This window comes from Microtus oregoni, unplaced genomic scaffold, assembly GCF_018167655.1.
Source record: "Microtus oregoni isolate MIOR12 unplaced genomic scaffold, Mior012 000080F_ref0000499, whole genome shotgun sequence".
NCBI lineage: Eukaryota > Metazoa > Chordata > Mammalia > Rodentia > Cricetidae > Microtus > Microtus oregoni.
In genome coordinates this window covers 5053302-5066312 of record NW_024544538.1, presented here as the reverse complement: position 1 = coordinate 5066312, position 13011 = coordinate 5053302, and the positions used below count along the sequence as shown (strand labels likewise).

The 13011-nt window shown below is 47.9% G+C and overlaps 1 protein-coding gene across 1 annotated transcript in view; it reads right to left on the bottom strand.

The window, feature by feature from the left end:
- The window catches only part of LOC121441672 (dedicator of cytokinesis protein 11), a 202344-nt gene extending 195060 nt beyond the window's left edge, over nt 1-7284 (bottom strand). Inside the window, exon 1 of the mRNA XM_041642876.1 lies at nt 7111-7284. Coding sequence (XP_041498810.1) covers nt 7111-7212 — 102 coding nt within the window. The 5' untranslated portion in view covers nt 7213-7284. The remainder of the gene's footprint in view (nt 1-7110) is intronic.
- Between the last annotated feature and the right edge of the window lie 5727 nt (nt 7285-13011).

The window sequence follows — 13011 nt, the reverse complement described above, 5'->3', positions numbered from 1 at the left end:
TTTTAGTACTTTGAGGGTTTCATATAATGTTCTTTGACCATGTTCATCCCCTCCCCCAACTCTTCCCAGATCTATACTCCTGTCCCTACCCACTCAACTTTGTGTCCTTTTCACTTTAAACCCTTTAAGACCACTTTGGGCTGCCCAAATGTTCTTGAATGTGTGGTCTTCCACTGGAACGTGGTCAACTTACCAGGAAAACTGCCTCTCCCTCGACCTTCATTTTAAAACCCTACGAACCACGTGTATACGCCAGCCATTTTCATACATTATTTCTTTACTCCTCACAAGGGAGCTAACTTTTGTCTGTCCCCATTTCACAGACAAGGTTACCTGCCTTCATTCACAATGCAAGTGGCAACAGAAGGCAGACTTGGGACCAGGCCCCAGGCCTCCCTCTAGTCCTGGTGTTCTGCCGCTGCTATTCAGGAGGACATTGAACACTTGGATCAGAGTCAAACAGAATGACCACGATATGAAGAATCGTGAAACCAAGTCGTGTGGGAAATGAAGGAAAGCAATGAAGGCTCTCCGGCCGTGAGAAGAGTGCAGTTTCAAATGGCATAGTGGTGGTCCCCACATGTCAAAGGTTGTCGTGTGAAAGAGGAAGCAAACATTCCATGTTGCTCCAAACAGTGGATTTTGGTGCAGACCAGCATAGAACTCAGAAGAGTGAATTTCGGCTTAAGTTTTCCAACACAGCCTTCTAACGTGAAGAGGGGGCTCAGGAGAACCCAAACAAGCCTTTGTCAAAGATGTATTTAAGGGACATTCTTGCCTTGAAGAGATGAGTGGCCTAGATTAGCATTTCTGGGTGCATCAGAATCACCGGGAGGAGACCTAAAGGAATATGACCGCGCGGTCCCACCCTTGCCGCAGCCAAACAGAACTGGGAAGGGTGAAGATGGTTATTTCAAGAATCCAAAGAAGGAAAAGAGTCTGTATCAAGGTTCCCTGGCCTTAACAGAAGAAATATGGATGGGTCATCAACATAGGAGACACTCTTTATTCAGTTTCAACAGTAATGAAAGATATACACAAATTAAGAGTTTATCAGATTACCGAGCTGAAGAGCCTTAAGCAGCGTCAACATGGGAGCAGAGAAATGTAGGCTCACTGGCTATGGCGGGAGAAGCTGGAGCAACTTTCTGCAGTGTCGTTTACAGCGCTGTTTGGTTTGGTTTGGTTTGGTTCGGCTTATTTACCAAGCATTGTTTATGGTGCTAAAGATGGACCTCAAGGCCTGGCATCCCCACCCCTAAGAGAAATTTTCAACCCTAAAAATGCATATGGACTTTGAACAGGCAATTTGATAGCCAGAAATTTAATCTATGGGCAAAATCTAGCACATTTGAAACGATTCTCTCTAAGATGTCTGGCCCAGTGCTAACCGACTGTAGTGATGGAAATGCTATGTTTAGCACTGTCTAATATGGTAGTCACATGTGGATGTGGCTACTAAGAAGCTGTGTCAAGGGCAATTTAGGAATTAATACTTTATTTTTTATTTTTATTTGTTTATTATTATTATTTTTGTTGTTTCCAGAAAGGGTTTTTCTGTGTGTTAGCCCTGTCTGGCCTGGAACTCTCTCTGTACCAGGCTGACCTCGTAGTCACAGAGATACACCTGCCTCTGCCTCATGAGTGCTGGGATTAAAGGCGTGCACCACCACCGCCCGGTTACATTTAGACTTGTCAGGCAGAGTAGCACACACCTGTCATCCCAGGAGGCTAAGGCACATGGATTAAAATTAAAAGCCCAGCCTCGCCTACACAGAAAGACACTATCAAAAAAAAAAAAGAAGAAGAAGAAGAAGAAGAAGTCAAAATCTAAAGGTATCTAAGACAGCGGAGGACAGCTCATGATTATGGCTGCAGAAGACTAGAAAGCACCGGGCCAGGGAGCTAGCTGAGCAGGTGAACGTGCCTGCAGAGGAAGCATGATGACCTATCCCTGGACCGCACACAGGAGAGAAGCCAGGTGCAGGGGCCTTCACCTGTCATTCCAGCACCTCCACTGAGAGATGGGAGGCTGAGACAAGGGAATTGCCTAGAAGCTCCTGGGCCAGCTAGCCTGGAGTGTACAGCTCAGCAAAAACAAAAGAGGCCCTCCCTTAACAGAGCAAGAGAAAAGCAACTCCCGAAAACTGGCCTCTGACCCCACCCCACGCAGGCACTGTGATGCAAATGCCCATATGCACGTGCATGTACAATACACACACTCCAATAAAATTAAATCTAAAATCGATTTATCTACGAAAAACTCCTAATATAATTGTTGGCGATCTTATTAAGCATGCTTAAGGGGATGTTGACGGACATGAGCGAATGTTAATAAGCTAGGGGTAAAGGAAGAGTTATTTAGGGACAGGTGAGATGGCTCAGCGTAACCACATGATAACAAAACTGAAAATTCATATATAGAAGTAAAATACATACAGCAGACTATTAACAGAGTTCCTTCTGAGCAATGAGATGGTGACACTTCAATCTTTTTCTTTTCAAATTTTTCTGTAATGACTATGCATGTTCAAGTGGTAAAGCAATAAAAGTTTAAGGAAAGATTGCTGATGATTAGGACAGGGAAAGACTCAACCTGCAGAATGGGTTTGACATGTCAAGCTTAGACACCAAATGCCAGCCCTGGGGGGACAGCGAAGTGTACAAACGCTTTCTGGGCAAGTAGGAGGACCTGAGTTTGGATTTCCCAGCACCACGTCAAAAAGACAGGTGTGGCCGTGGGCATAGTAGGTGGGAACAGGGTGCAGAGACAGGAAGGCAGATCAGTCTGGCCAAAGAATGGCCAGTTCCAGTCAGTGAGAGACCTGGATTCGAGGGAATTAAGGGACAAGTCCCCTCTCGAACAGGGCACCCAAGTTCTCTGGTTTCCGCATGGGTGCACAGAGGTGAGGACGCCTGCGTACACATGCATACACACATACACACACCAAAAAGAGCAGGGGGATTCTATCAGTTGCTCCAGTGAGGGCTTAGTGAGGTGACCCCTCTGGTTTTATAACAAACTGAGTAGGTGTTTTGAACAAACCTTAGAGGAATGGGTCTCCCAGAACCCTTCCAACCAAGAGAAGCTACCGGAAAGAAGAATGAGAAGGGATGTGGTCAGGAGCCAAGGGTATAGCTCACCCCTCTCACTCTCAGCTCAGTGGGAGCTGAGCTAACCTAGAACTGGAAAGGCATGCTCAAGAAGCCAAAATTGAGGCCAGGTATATAAAACCCTAGCATCCAGGAAGCTGAGGCAGGAGCATCATGACTTAAAGTCTTGAGAAACAAGCAAACACCCAAGCAGAACTAGGAGTGTGGCCAGCCCGTAGAATAATGCTTAGCCTGATCCAGGGTCCTGACTTCTGTCCCCAGCATCTAATGGGGAAAGCCCAAGTTGAAATAGACTTTATTCCACAGTGGAAGCTGTCATCTCCTCGCAGATGCAGCTGTGAGTTTTGTCCTATATTAAGTACGTTCCAAATCACCCCCCCACCCTCCCCAGGAAGAGGGAACAGAGGAGCTGCTGGGTTTCTCAGGGCTTGCCTAAAGGCAAGCATGACAACCATTCTGCTCAAAGGTAGTGCTGAGTGGCAGGGTGGAGGAGTCAACAGCTGCCGACCCTTGTCAGTCTTTCTCAACTCTGGAGAGCTCCTCTCCCGAAATCCCTTGATACCAGTCAAAGGACCTGCCCAAATTCCCTTGCCTCAAGGGGCTACGACTGGTAATATCTAACAACCTTTTGCTGATGGTAAGTAGCAAGCACCATTTAAACACCTCCTAAGGGATACAGCAGGTTTCTGAAATGTCTTTGGTCCCTTCCAGGCACCACGGACTAGAATCTGAAGTATAACAAAAAGACAATTGGAACATAGCACATTAAACATGCATGTATGTGACCATTGTCCAATAGCCCCAGTGCTCACTGGCGGGATATCGTGATGCTCCTCCCAAAGCTCTCTTGAGAAATCCTGGTCAATGGCAATTCAGTAATTATCCCTTTCCCTGATTTAAAATTGACCTTCATAAAAATGCTGAACTCACAGGAACATGCAGCCATGAAACAGTCTCTCTTTCTCTGCCTGTTTCACTGCATAGTTAATAGATTCATGGAAGTACTAATAACAGCATGCTATATATAGCCAAGGCCCAAGCCTTCTGAATTTTTTGAACAGTGAGCAAAACTCAATGATGTTATGGACATGCCAACAAGGGTGTAACTGTAAAAAAAAAAAAAAAAAACTAAACAGGAAATAGTGTATATTTGTTCAGCTTGGTAGGGCTTCCAAGTTCTGTCAAGACTTCCATGAGAGGAAAGCATGACCCGCTGTGCTAATGGCTCCAACTTATGCTGAAACCCTGCCGCTGTCTTGGCTTTAGGGCAGCAAGTGTACATCCCACCTCAGCTGTCTCTCAATAAACACTTGGGGCTTACAGCAGAAATGAACCAGAAGTTGACAGCAGCTGCAACATGGCCGTTTGCCTCTCCCATCACCCATGGTTTTCCTATCTCTGGCTAACAGTTCTGTGAAGTAAAAAACAACAACAACAACAAAAAAAAAAAACAAAACAAAATACAGGAAGAGAAGGAATACATGAACGGGCGTGGATTATTTAAAGCTATTTATTTCTTAATTAACAAAGAGCACTATTGAGAACCTTAGGAAACCCTAAGACTGATTAGTATCTTACACACACACACACCCTAAGCTGGAACTAAAGAAAATAAGTGAAGAACGGGTCATGTTTATTCATTTATAACAATGAAGCGTCTAACACCAGGCCTTGCACAGAGGAAGGGCTCGATCGATGTTGGTCCACATCACTAGAAACTGCTCTCCCAAGTCCCCAAATCTTAATACAAAACATATGCTACAGAAATGAATAGATCGCACCCCTCTACACCCCCTGACATAAAAGTGAGGCCAGCTGACCAGGAAACTCTGGCCCCTGGCTGTAGCAACAAGAGAGTCTTTCTCTGTTATAGAATTACTCCCCCCAGCTTTGTCAAGAACGGCGAAACCACTGCACCTGGGCTGCACAAAAATTGTTGGAGGCACACGTCCCTGATCCTAGTACTCAGTAAGCTGAAGCAGGATGACTACCACCAAGCTCAAGGCCAGACTTCCAGGCCAGCCTGGGCTACAGTCGGGACACCCTGTCTCAAAACTGAAATTCTTTTTAAAGCCTAAAACCTGGGAAAGAATGTTAACTTTCTACTGTTGCGGGAAGCTAGTCAAATGCTGGTCAAATCCCAGCAGAGGTTGCTTGTGTCCCATTTATTCTCTTGCTACCATCTGTCCATCTGCCCTCTCCTTTCACGTACTGTGGTCTGTGACCAGACACCACTGCTCCGGGAAGGTTTTCTTTCTTTACAATTTTAGAAAAGCCATCCTTGTGCTAGGCTGTCTGAATCATTTGCTAATAAGCTTTGGAGAAGATGGCCCGGTAGAAAGAAATGCCTTGCACACAGCTTGTGGTCCTCTCTAACTGGCTGTGATGACAAGTGAGGGTCTCATCTGACCTCAACAGGTTCTCGCTCCAAAATCCGAGGGAAATAGACAATAAGCCAAATCCATTAAAACAACATTAAAGGTCTGGGTTTAGCTTCACCAAACAGCAGGATTAAACTTCAAGGGTCCAGCCACGACAAAGAGATTTCTTTAAAGTCACTTGGCTCTGCACAGTTGCAGCTATTAGAAATCCGATTTTTATCTCAAAGGTACATATTTTACCTTTGATCCTCCTCCAGAACTCCCACTACTGTCAACTTTCCCCACTGCTAGGATCAGGCCCCTTGCCTTGCTTTAATGTTGGTTTTATTGCTGATTCTACAAGATCAACATAAAAAATTACAAGGGAAAGCTGCGAGGTTCCCTTCCCCGGATAAGTTGTGCTAACAAAAAAGCCCTCTCTTAACTGGCGAAATTTAAAACACAGCAAATGACACAAAATAATATAGGAGTGGAATGAGACAAAAGCCAGCAAATCTCCCGCAAAACGGAGTAACAAAACGCCCGCTAATGAACCAGTCCACAGCTTATTTAAAAGGTTTTATCCCTAGTCCAAAAAAAAAAAATGGCAATGAGGGTCTTTAAAATCGAAGGAGCAAGTGCCCTTTTACCACCCACGGCTTCTCTCCAGATTTAGACAATCTGAACAGGGCTGAGGGTGTGCTGGAAGGGTTCCCAGGGGGGTCAGAATGCACTCCAATCCCCATCCCCCAGCCCTGCCCGCCGCCAAGACAACCCCAGTCCTCTGCGGTAGGCGTCTGGTTCTAGGTTCTTCATCCTAACACAGGCACACCCGACCTTTCCCCCATCCTCTTGCCTCCAAGCTCTAGCAAGTCTCAGCGACTATCCTCTCTCAGAGGCGATCGACCCAAAGCCCACTCAGGCGCAGAACCCCGTTGTTTCTAATCCCCTCCCTCTGTCTTTGGGCAGTACCCCTCAATATTCACCACCGCCCTCCCTCTCCCCAGTAGCAGGAGGAAGTCACTGTGCTTCCTCTGTCCACACCACCCGCCAGGGCTCGGGCGCCCCGGGCTTTTTGGGTGGGGTTGTGTGTGTGTGTGTGCGTGTGTGCGTGCGTGTGTGCGTGTGTGTGTTCAATGTGTATCCGCACTCGAGTGCGTCTGTGCAAGAGGCTCATCGCATCCTTCCGCCTAGGCTGCCCCAGGTGCCCTCCCAAGAGGATCCAGATCTCCTCGTGTCCTCGCCCCCAGCTCTTTGTGCGGGGTCCGGGGGAGTGGGAGGTGCGCTCTGCAGCTCTTAGCCGCCCCCGCCCAGGGTGGGAACCCGCGCTCCAGACGCAGCTGTCCGCGACCCGCTTTTCTCTCCAGCTTCAAGCCCAGCGCATGCTGGTGGGACAACCAGAGCGCTGTCCCCTGGAGCCGGGGACTCCCACCCCAAGGCAGCCAGTCGCCAGAGAGAAAACTTAACTAGAACACAGAGAAAGAGAGTTCTTAGTGCACCGGGCTGCCGCCCAGGCGTCCATCCGGCCCGCCGTCCCCAGCGCGCGCGCGGGAAGCCACCGCGCCGCTCTCCGCACGAGCGCGTGTCCCCCCCACCCACCCCCCACACACGGACTCCCAGTCGCTCAGCCACTTACCAACACCACGGATCCCCGCACGGCCTCCGACACGCTCTGGCGGAGCTCGGCTGCCGTGCCGGGCTTGCTCAGCCGCTTGGTGAATTTGCGCACTTCGGCCATGGCAGCGGCGGCGGGCAGGTCTTGGCGGGCGCGCTCAGTGCCCCGGGCCCGGGCGACCGCGGCCGCTGCTGCTGCCTGTGCCGCTGCTTGTGTTTACACGCCGGCCGGCCCGCCACATCTCAGCTCGCCTCGCCACCCCGCGCCCAGCTCCCGCGGCTCCTCCTCCCTAGCGCCGCTCCTCCCTCTTTCCCTCCTTTTCTCTCAAGCTTTTGCTAGCTCAACCCTCGGCTCCCTTGGCTCCTCCTGGGGCCCCGCCGGAGGAGCCACCAGCCTAAGAAGGAGGGTGTGTCTGCTGGAGGGGGAAGGAGTACTGGAGGTGGGGGCGAGGGTCACGCGGGAAGAGGGGGGAAGTGGCAAGCACCCGGGCTCCGCCCGCAGCTGATGTTGCTGGTGCAGCCGCATCCGGGAGGCGAGATGAGGCTGCTTCTTTTTCTTGTGTACTGGGGGGGGGGGGGGGGGGGGGGGTTAGAGGTGGGTGATGAAATGTCTCCAAGACTAGGGTGTGCCATGCCCCAAGGCTCCTCTGCCTCCCTAAAGACTGCAGGACCTTGCTCCCACCCAGCAAGCCCCTAGGTCCCAGGCGGCTAGAGGCTGGGAAACAACATGGAGCTGCATGCCGCCTATTGTGTATGCAGCCTGCTTGGGTCTCGCCTATGTCAAAGGAAGGAAGAGCAGGTTTGCTGCAAGACAGACTTGCCTGGGTCCCACACCCAACACACTTCATTTCATTGCCCAGGCATCCACTTCACAGGGCAACTCCAAGGAAGGAACAGGCTTCTGAAAATGTGACTTGCCCAGGCAGGGAGAGCTGGGTGGTGGGGGATACCAGAGTCTGTGGCAGGTTGAGTTCTGGAGTGAATCCACCAGAAATGGGTGGCCCTGGTGCTGGGAAGGCCATGGCCTTGGCTTTGGAGAACCTATCAATTTTCAGCTTTTACCTGTGTCCTGCAACCGCCTCGCCCTTGCCTTAGCTTCTCTCCAGCTTCTAAGAAATTGTTTTTCCAAAGAATCAAAGATCATCTGACTAGGTGTAAAGTGTGCATACTTAAAACACGAACAAGAAGAATCTTGGAGAGCTAGTGACCCTGCCAAGACTTAACTCTGAAATGAAAGGGCCCATTTCATTTTTTAAAAGTTTGAAAATGGTCCATCACCAGGGACCCAAGCTGCCCATCTGAGAGGATTCTCACCAGTGCCCACATGGCACTGTCCACACTTCTCCTGCCTTCAAAGAGCAGACAGTCACATCTACAGAAGGATTTTGTTATAGAAACAAAGGCATAGGAATAAACTCCATGAACCCAGAAAAGACTTTGCAGAAAGCCCATTCAGCCACTTTCACATGGGTCCTCATTAAAGCACAGACGGAAGGTTCCTGCAGGACCTGGGATGTAGAAGTCCTCTAAAGGGACAGGCATGGTCACAAATGTTGACTTCACAGGGTGTGGCATGATGTGGGGGGGGGGAGGGAGGGAGGGAGAGAGAGAGAGAGAGAGAGAGAGAGAGAGGTGGTAACTGTTGCCTGCAAGTGGATCCGCATAAATTCATGCTGTGACTTCCATGAATGATGAACGTTTTATGCCTGACTCCTGATTGGTGACCTCCACAATGCTCCAGCATTTTTCCTTGCTAAGAGAGCCCAGATTTGCTGCTATAGGGACAAGGAAGAGGCACAGGATTTAAGAAAGAGGGGCTGCACTCTAGGTGCAGATGAATCATAATTGGTGTATACTGACCCCATGCTAACCTCCTTCCTTTACTAGTAGGATGGCCTAGACTCCTGCTCAGTTTGGAGCAACGGGGTGTATGACAGCAGACTGGGAGGACTGCTGGGGAAGTTCTCCCTTTTGATAGAAAGAGAAGGGGGTTCATTTCTCACCCCGTAGGTTCAATTCTCAGATCATGCAGAGTCTAGTCCCCTCTGGGGCTGGAGAGACAGCTTAGAGGTTGAGAGCACTGGTTGCTCTTTCAGAGAACATGGACTCAGTTCCCAGCAGCTCACAACTCCAGCTCCAGGGCATCCAGTGCTCCTAAACTCTTTGGCCACCGAGCACACACATGATACATGCATACACATTCGGGCCAAAGACACCCATGCTGTTGCTAAAAGTCCTTCCCTGGGCAAGATGTAAAAACATCTAACCCTCCCACTAAGGTCCCCATGGCAATCAAAGGTGCCGTTCCACCAAAGTTCACCTGGAGAACCAAAGAGTTGTTTAGGCTTTTTTACAAAGCAAGAGATGAGGTGTTCTGGCAAGAGTGTGGGTGACCTGGAAGCAGTCACAATGAAGGGTCCACATCCAGCTTATAGTGTCCCTGCCACAGCAATGTAGACAGATGTCCCTTCCCATACTCATCCTTCCCTACCCATATCCTCTAGTCCTTCCCAGAGCCCCTGAGGTCATGTGCAATTAGGATAGAACTGGCTGGGAGGGAGTACTGGACACTTGAGTGAGGGCCTATGACCTTCCACACCCCTTCCTTCCAAGAGCCACAAGTCAACACGCCCAGTTTTGATGATATTTGGAGAACAGGCCCCGCTGAACTCCTGAAGACAGCAACAGTTAAGCTTGATGGATAGTCACATACAACACACATAAAATACAAACAGACAGACAGACAGAGCCCTCTGCCTCTTATTCTTCTCTAGAGCAATATAATTTTGTGTGTGAAGGGTCAGCCTTGGACAGCTGTACTGTAACCAAGAGGGAAGTCCAAGACAGCCTTAAAGAAGCCAAGCCAGAATTCAGCGGCGGTGAGCTATCAAATCTACTTTCATACTACATAGCTCTGAGTTCCTTTGTATGGACGGAAAATAAACCCTTGAGTCAATCAGTGCCTCTTCCCCTTTCTCTGCCAGGCTGCCTTGACACTCTCCAGGTAGCTACAGCTTGCCTTGAACTCACACCTGGTAGATACAGGGCTGGGGCTCACGCCTAGGGCTCTGTGCATGCTCTGTGCATGTGATATCTCCAGCCCTTTGTGTTACTTTTATGTAGTCAAGTAGTCTGTTAGCTTTAGCCAAAAGCATCCTTAGTACTGAAGACTCTTTGCAGCAGCAAAAGGTACACAGTAATGAACATGACAGACACAGTCTCTCTTCTCATGGGGCTGGCATTCCACTATAAACAATGAGCATGTTTACTTCAGGAATAGAAATTCCATACAGAGATTTAAAGCAATATGCTTCAGAGTCATTGAAGTTAGGCGCCTAGTGTAGACAGTTTGATCTAAAACAGCCTCTTTGAGCTGAATCCCAGGGAGGTGGGCCCTGCGAGTGGCTCAAGAATGCAGGGAATATCCTGAAGATGAAGGGAGACTTAATGTCTTCGAAGATCAGATTTTTTTAAAAAAGGCCCAAGAGGCCGAAGGACTGAAGTGAGACGAATAGTTAAGAGGTGGAGGCAGAGAAGTAGCAGTTTCTACAGAGCCTCGCGAGCCATGGGAAGCATATGTCATGCTGATGGTGCACAAACACCATCTGGCCATTGTGCAGTCTCCCCGCTCATTCATGAGGGTGTAGGCTTTACATCTTCTGCCTTAGGACTTGTGTTTAATTACTTACACATCGAGAGTGGAGCTATCCGCTGAGAGCATGAGAAAATTAATGGCACTGTCCAATTCCTTCATGGGAAGAATTGAAGTTTCTGGAGAGTGTTGTTTGTGATTTGAGGCAGGCTGTGATAAGGAGCTCAGTCCATTTTTTTTTTTTCCTTTAGGAGAGATCCCGCCTCTGGAGCACTTCTGAAGAAGGGGCTGTTAGAGCTGGACATTGAAGAATGAGTGGATGTGGGCAGGACTTCACTAACTCACGTGATAAAAAGAAATTGTAGTGGCACCTCTCCAGCCTGCAAGAGGGCATTTCATTTGGTGAGTTCGTGTCTACATTTGTTAAGCAGCTTTGGCGGTCTCTTACAAATTTACATGTCACATGAACTCTGTCATAACCAGACATGGTGGTGCAAGCCTGCAATCACAGAACTCAGATAGCTGCGGCAGGAGGATTGAGTTCGAAATTTTAAGCAGCATAGCAGTTTGAGACAAGCCTGGGACGCATAAAAGGAGTCAGTCTCAGAAGCGGGCGGAGGAGGAGGTAGTGTGGAGGGGGAAGAGGCTGAATAACTATTTGCTTATGGAAAATAATTCATGCATATACTTATGCCCTTATATGTGAATTAAGAGACTGGTAAGAGCCAATGAGCCTTTACATTTTATTATCCAGCTGAGACTTCAAATGTGTGCACCTCTACCCAGCTGGCTTTATGTTTAAGTATATCTTCATTTGATTACATTATAAATTCCATTCCTTCTTCACATGAGCCACCTTTTGCATGCTCAACAGCCAAATGCAGGGCACGCTTAGAAGAGCATAAAAGCTATTCAGGGACAAAATTGTGTGGGCCTTTTCCAATGAAAACACAGCGATTGTTATGTGAATGAAAAAACTAAAACAGCATAAGCAATCATAATGCTGTGTCTACCTCTTGAGCATGGTCTGAATGGTGAATGGTCTTTCTGGTAAGCCGAATAGTCTCCAGAACACATTCATGTCTATATCACTTTCTTTTTCATTTTTTAGATTTATGTATCTATCTAATAAATATGGGCATTCTGTCTGAATGGTTGTGTATGCAGCATGTGCATGGCCAATGCCTGCCGAGGGCAGAGGAGGGCACTGGATCCCGTGGAACTGGGATTAGCAAGGCTTTGAGCCGCCATGTGAGTGCTGGAAATTGGACCTGGGTCCCCCTCAAGAGCAACAAGAGCTCTTAATCACTGAGGTCCATATGTCCATATCTCTCTCAGTCTTCAGAACAATTGTGAGAAGTGGGGAGATTTGAGGTCATTTTCCCCCCATTTTATAGATAAAGAAATCAAGGAAGATAAATCACACAGTAGTTGGCCTTTGAGGTCTTTTGCAGAGATACCATATAGTGTCCAGAAATCCAACTGTTCCGGAAAACAATTCCATTACACTTTAGACGTTGTGAACTCATCGTTACTAATTTATACTGAGGTGTCAGACTGGATGTAATAATATATGCACTGTATGAAGATGTGTATGTAGAGCCCCATTGCAATCATATAGCATTCATTTAAAGTAATAGGAACCTTACTGAGTATCTACTATTGGATGGTTGTATGGTTTGGTATAATGGGTGATTTTTTTTTCCAGAAAAAGTTACAAATGTTTTAATGTTTTCTAAATTCACTTTCTTCAAAGGATATAGTAAAGATACACTCCAGTGGGCCACAGTTACCCCAACACTCAGAGGTTGCGGCTGGAGAACTGCCCTCAGTTACACAGCAAGACCCTGTCTTAAAGCAATGAATATTCTTTGTGAGCAAAAAGGAAGAAGGCATTCAAGGTATTCCTCTGGCCTCTTCATGCATTCACACTGACACATACTCCTGTCCTATCTGTCTCTCTCTGTCTCTCTGTCTCTCTCTGACACACACACACAACCCAAAACATAAAAAAAAATAAAGGTAGTCTCTACACATAGTAATAGTACTTTGTAGATTTAAAGATGAACTTTTCTCTTCCAGGAATTCAGTAATAGGTCTAAGAAAATGTCGTGTGCTTCTTATGTGTTTCAAATGTTACAGAAAGCATTGGGGAGTGCTTTTTCCAAAGTACATGTAAACTCCTAAATGACAGCTCAAGCCATGGAAGGCAAACCAGTAAGCAGCACTTCTCTGCAGCTTCTGCTTCACTTCCTCCTTCCAGGTTCCTGCCCTACCTGCGCTCCTGCCCTGACTGCCCACATGATGGACTGTGACGTGGAACTGATAGTA